Source organism: Lycium ferocissimum, chromosome 6 (assembly GCF_029784015.1).
Source record: "Lycium ferocissimum isolate CSIRO_LF1 chromosome 6, AGI_CSIRO_Lferr_CH_V1, whole genome shotgun sequence".
Lineage (NCBI taxonomy): Eukaryota > Viridiplantae > Streptophyta > Magnoliopsida > Solanales > Solanaceae > Lycium > Lycium ferocissimum.
The window spans coordinates 12,935,411-12,939,927 of NC_081347.1; the positions used below are offsets into that span (position 1 = coordinate 12,935,411).

The 4,517-nt window shown below is 33.6% G+C and overlaps 1 protein-coding gene across 1 annotated transcript; it reads left to right on the top strand.

The window, feature by feature from the left end:
• The first annotated feature begins 2,047 nt into the window (after positions 1-2,047).
• LOC132059362 (RING-H2 finger protein ATL78-like) lies at positions 2,048-2,982 on the top strand. The gene has a single exon (XM_059451955.1). It carries the CDS (start codon positions 2,115-2,117, stop codon positions 2,808-2,810), a length of 696 nt encoding a protein of 231 aa, XP_059307938.1. The 5' UTR covers positions 2,048-2,114; the 3' UTR covers positions 2,811-2,982.
• The last annotated feature ends 1,535 nt before the right edge of the window (positions 2,983-4,517 follow it).

Here is a 4,517-nt window from a genome sequence, read left to right on the forward strand (position 1 = left end):
CGAATCAAAGCTTAAATGCAAAAAAATTACTTGCAATTGTTCAAGTACATAAAACGTATGCTCACGATAAATTAACATGTCTTGAGGAACATAAGCAAATTAACTCATGAACTAAGATGGGCGATACAAGTTAAGAATATGGGAAGAAATCTAGCTAAAATTAAACTAAGCTAAGATAAAGCTATACTAAGAGGCTAAGATGGGTTTTTCATTAATGAGTCGAAAATGGGAGCTCGCTTCTAACAAATACAGTTGCTAAAAACTAAAGGACTAGGATGAAAAGTGTTAAAAAGAAAATACAATGTGTAAATAACACTTCTTCTACTTAAAAGATACTAAATTAAAATAACTTCGAAGACGACTTCTAATTAACTTCTATCTAGCTGTTAAGTACTCTTCCTTAAGCTCTCTACCACTCCCACAAGCATTCGATTCCCTATCCAATTCCAAATCGTATCAGTGGGTTTTAATGCTTTTTTCCCAAGTAATATATGGAAAAGTGAAAAGGCAATGAAATGAAATGAAATTGAAAAAGTACATCCCAACCCCTTATACACACCAACCCCCTATTTCTTGATAGCTAGTCAAAAGTCCACAGATAAACAAGAAAAATTTGCAAATATTTTCCCTGCAGTGGAGAGAATGGGAAAACTTCTGCTCCCTTCTTGGGCTTTGGGTCCCAAATAAGATTAGCGTGTTGGTTCATCAATTATTAAAGGAATTTTTATACTTTTCACTTTGTTTGAGAGCCAAACTTCTCAATTTTAATCGTGTCTTGAACATAGAATCTATAAAAATTTCGAAACAAAATTTACATATTTGAAAATTACGTAAAAAGTACTGTAAATCACCATAATTAATATTTAAATTATTTAAAAGACATATGAAAAATTTACGGTCAAGAACAGCCCGTTTGACTCTTCAAAAATGAAAAGTGTCAAACAAATTGGGACAGAGGAAGTAGTATATATTTGACAATATTTTTTTTTTTATAGATATAACTAGCAATTGCTCCCTCCGTCCCGTAATAAGTGTCACCTTAGCCAAAAACACGCGTATTAACAAATTAATAATGCAATGAAAAGTTTACTAAATTGCTCCTATATAATAAAAATAAATTATTTTTTTCTCTTGATTAGAGCATGCACAAGTAGTAATCCTTTGGACATTGGACATTGGGAATCCAACAATACCAAGTTACTATGTGGCTTTTCCAATCATCATTTAGATGTTACTTTAACTTGTCTTTTTTTGTCTAAGGATAGAGTTGGAAAAAAATGGCAAATTTATGTCTTGATTTCCTAAGGTGACACTTATTATTGGGACAAATTTTTTTGGATAAAGTAACACTTATTATGGGACGGAGGGAGTATAATAATTATTACGAGCAACCAAATATGTAATTTTTCCATCATTATAATGCCAATATTAACGTGGCAGGCTAGCAGCCTAGAGGGTGTTTGGATTGGCGTATTCTAAGTGTTTTTTGGCTTTTAAGCTCTTTTTTTACTTTTTGAGGTGTTTGGGTGAGATAAAAAAATGTTTTTAAGCACTTATTTTTAGGTTAAAACGGTATAAAATTAAGTCAAAAGCCAAAAGTTGAGTAAGACCAACTTATGGCTTTTGGATTTTAGCCTATATAAGCCACTTTTAAAACCAATCCAAACACCCTCTAATCGGCTACTGGCAATGGCGGTGGGCTTTTCTTGAGTGGATAGCCCCATAGCTTAGAAGGGTCTTGGTGGAGCAAGCACCAGAACTGTTTCCTTAGCCTACAATGGTATGCTAACCATTTCTTTTAATTTCCTTGTCAAAACAATGTATCTTTTCTATAATAAGAGAATTTAATACTTCTAAAAAGCTGCATGCACGGGATCCACTTGTTTATGAAGTAAATCTAGTTAATTAAAACATGGCTTGGAAATCTGATACATATCTTTAAAGAAGATAAAATATATTATCCTTCCATTATTTAAGACTCAAAAAGTCGATCCATACTTTGCCCCTATAAATTTGTCCGATATAAGTCACTGCTAAGTGGGACTTCAAGTCATTAAACATTCTACACCAACAAACAAAGAAAACACACATACAAAGTCTCAACCAAAAGCTCTATGGCAACTATTTCCACACAATTCATTCAAGAATACATGGAGAACTTCCACTACTCAAGAAGACTACTCCCAGAGGCCGCCATGGAGCCGCCACCGGCTGCTGGAATCAGCCACGACACAATTGAACACAACAACACAATTGATGCAAATGTTATCATGGTGTTGGCAGTACTTGTATCGGCCTTGATTTGTTCACTTGTATTGAACTCCATCATAAAATGTGCATTTAAGTGCTCTACCCTAATATTGGAAGACTCATCCTCAAACCACACAAATAACCCTTCTTCAGCAAAATTAGCGAATGGAGGGATCAAGAAGAAAGCCCTTAAGACATTTCCAGTTATAACATACACTACTGAATCGAAACATCCGGGGCTCGACTCTGAGTGTGTCATTTGCTTATCAGAATTTGGAATCGGAGAGAAAGTTAAGGTTCTGCCTAAGTGCAACCACGGATTCCATGTCAAGTGCATCGATAAATGGCTCAATTCTCACTCCTCTTGTCCTACTTGTAGGCACTGCCTCATTGAAACTTGCCAAAAAATTGTCAACGGTGGAAATTCTGTTCCTACTACTGCAATTTCAAGCACTCAGCTGGTAGTTAGCAACACTTCATCATTAATTGCAGTTCAAGAAATTGTAATAAGGATTGAACCTCTCGAACATGAAGGTGTTATGTCTAGCAATCAAAATTAGATAGAAAAATAGGATTAGTTATTGATGGTATCACACAATTCTTTCTTTTTCTAGCTGGAAAAGTTTTAGCTAGTTAGCATGAGGCCAACGAAAGTGTAGCTTTCCAATGATTCATTGTCTTGCAAGTGTATATACAAGTTAAATTTTATTTCAATTTCTCTCATTAATGACTTATGTTTCTTCATGTCAGGAAACAAAAATCTTTATTCGGGAACTTTAGCAAAGGGAATCGAGAGACTAAAAGCACTAAAACGAAACAACTTCTAAGATGTTCATATTATCTTTTCAAAAGCAATACTTAACATATCATATGTTCATATTATCTTTTCAAAAGCAATACTTAACATATCATATTTTTGTCCACTGATTTAGTAAGATTATAAATCTGTTTTTGCACCAGGAGAAAAGAAAATGGATACATTAGGGAAAGGGAACTCGATCATTATGTTGCGGAAGTGATGTTTCAAGGTTTCAAGCTATGAATCAAACTTGTCATTTAACTATTTACGGACTTCAATCTAAAATAACCACTATACACATTAACCTACACAAATTGTCATGTAAGAGTATATTTGGATATGTACCCTTTTAAAATCCAGGGTCCCAACCAACAGAAGGTAAGAGTAAGATAAAAGCCATTGGAGAAAATCAAATATGCTATACGCCAAAGTTATTTCTTTAAATCATGTAATGTCCTGTATTAGTTGGCCAAGTGATATCCTTTTCATATCAGCTACCATTTCCATTTTATTTGAGTGGCTATAGCTAAAATTAAGAAATCAAGTATCATGCGATTGCAACTTGCATCCGGTGCACGCTAACAAAAAAAAAAAAAATAGAAGAAGAAGGAGAAGAAGAAGAAGAATAAATAAACCTTATTGTAATATGGACAGTGCAGATACAGATTCAGGATTTGAAGTTTATGAGTTCTTACGGACCTTAAGTTAATATATTGTAATAACTGAATTTACAGTCAAATAATTATAAGTATTTAGTGATTTCTTAATACATATACAACGGTTAGGTTAAAATTCACGTGAATAAGCTCTCTGTCCATGAATGCAGGATTACTTGCCAAAGAATAAAAGATTAAAAAACGACAACACATGAAGAAAGGACCTGAAGATTTAAATAGCTAAAGGAAACAAACTGGAATTGATTCATATGAAATGCAACAAATATAACAAATTCTGAGCCAAATTCTAGAAAATGTCAAAGCACCCCTGAGTAACTACCAAGTAGTGCCAGCACTTTGCTTTTCCTTCTATTACCTTAAAGAAACAAGAGAATTACATCAATTAATTTAGAGACAAATTAAAATACCAACTTTGTCAATAAATAAGAAAAAGAAATTAGCAAGAATATATATATTGCAATGTGCCGATAAGGAAATTCCTAATCTCTAGTTGTTAAGGCAAAGTAAAGTGCTAAACGTCTTTTAAAAAAGGATAACCCTCAAGGGTGAAAAAGACAGGAGCTAAGGAATATCCACATACACTACATTGTGTTGGTGCTTTGGTGATAATGATACAAGAAATCATCTACTCAATCCCACCAAACCAAAAGAAAATAATTAAGACTTTGATTAATCTAGTGAACCCATATCACAATGCCTAGATAAAGTATTGTCGGAAAAATAACTTGAAAAAAGACAAAGGGTCCCAGCAATCTCTCATGACCCACACCTTTATTCTAATTGGGGAGGAT

Excerpts from the sequence above, each read along its gene's own strand:
- LOC132059362 (XM_059451955.1), top strand. The coding sequence starts at position 2,115 with ATGGCAACTATTTCCACACAATTCATTCAAGAATACATGGAGAACTTC.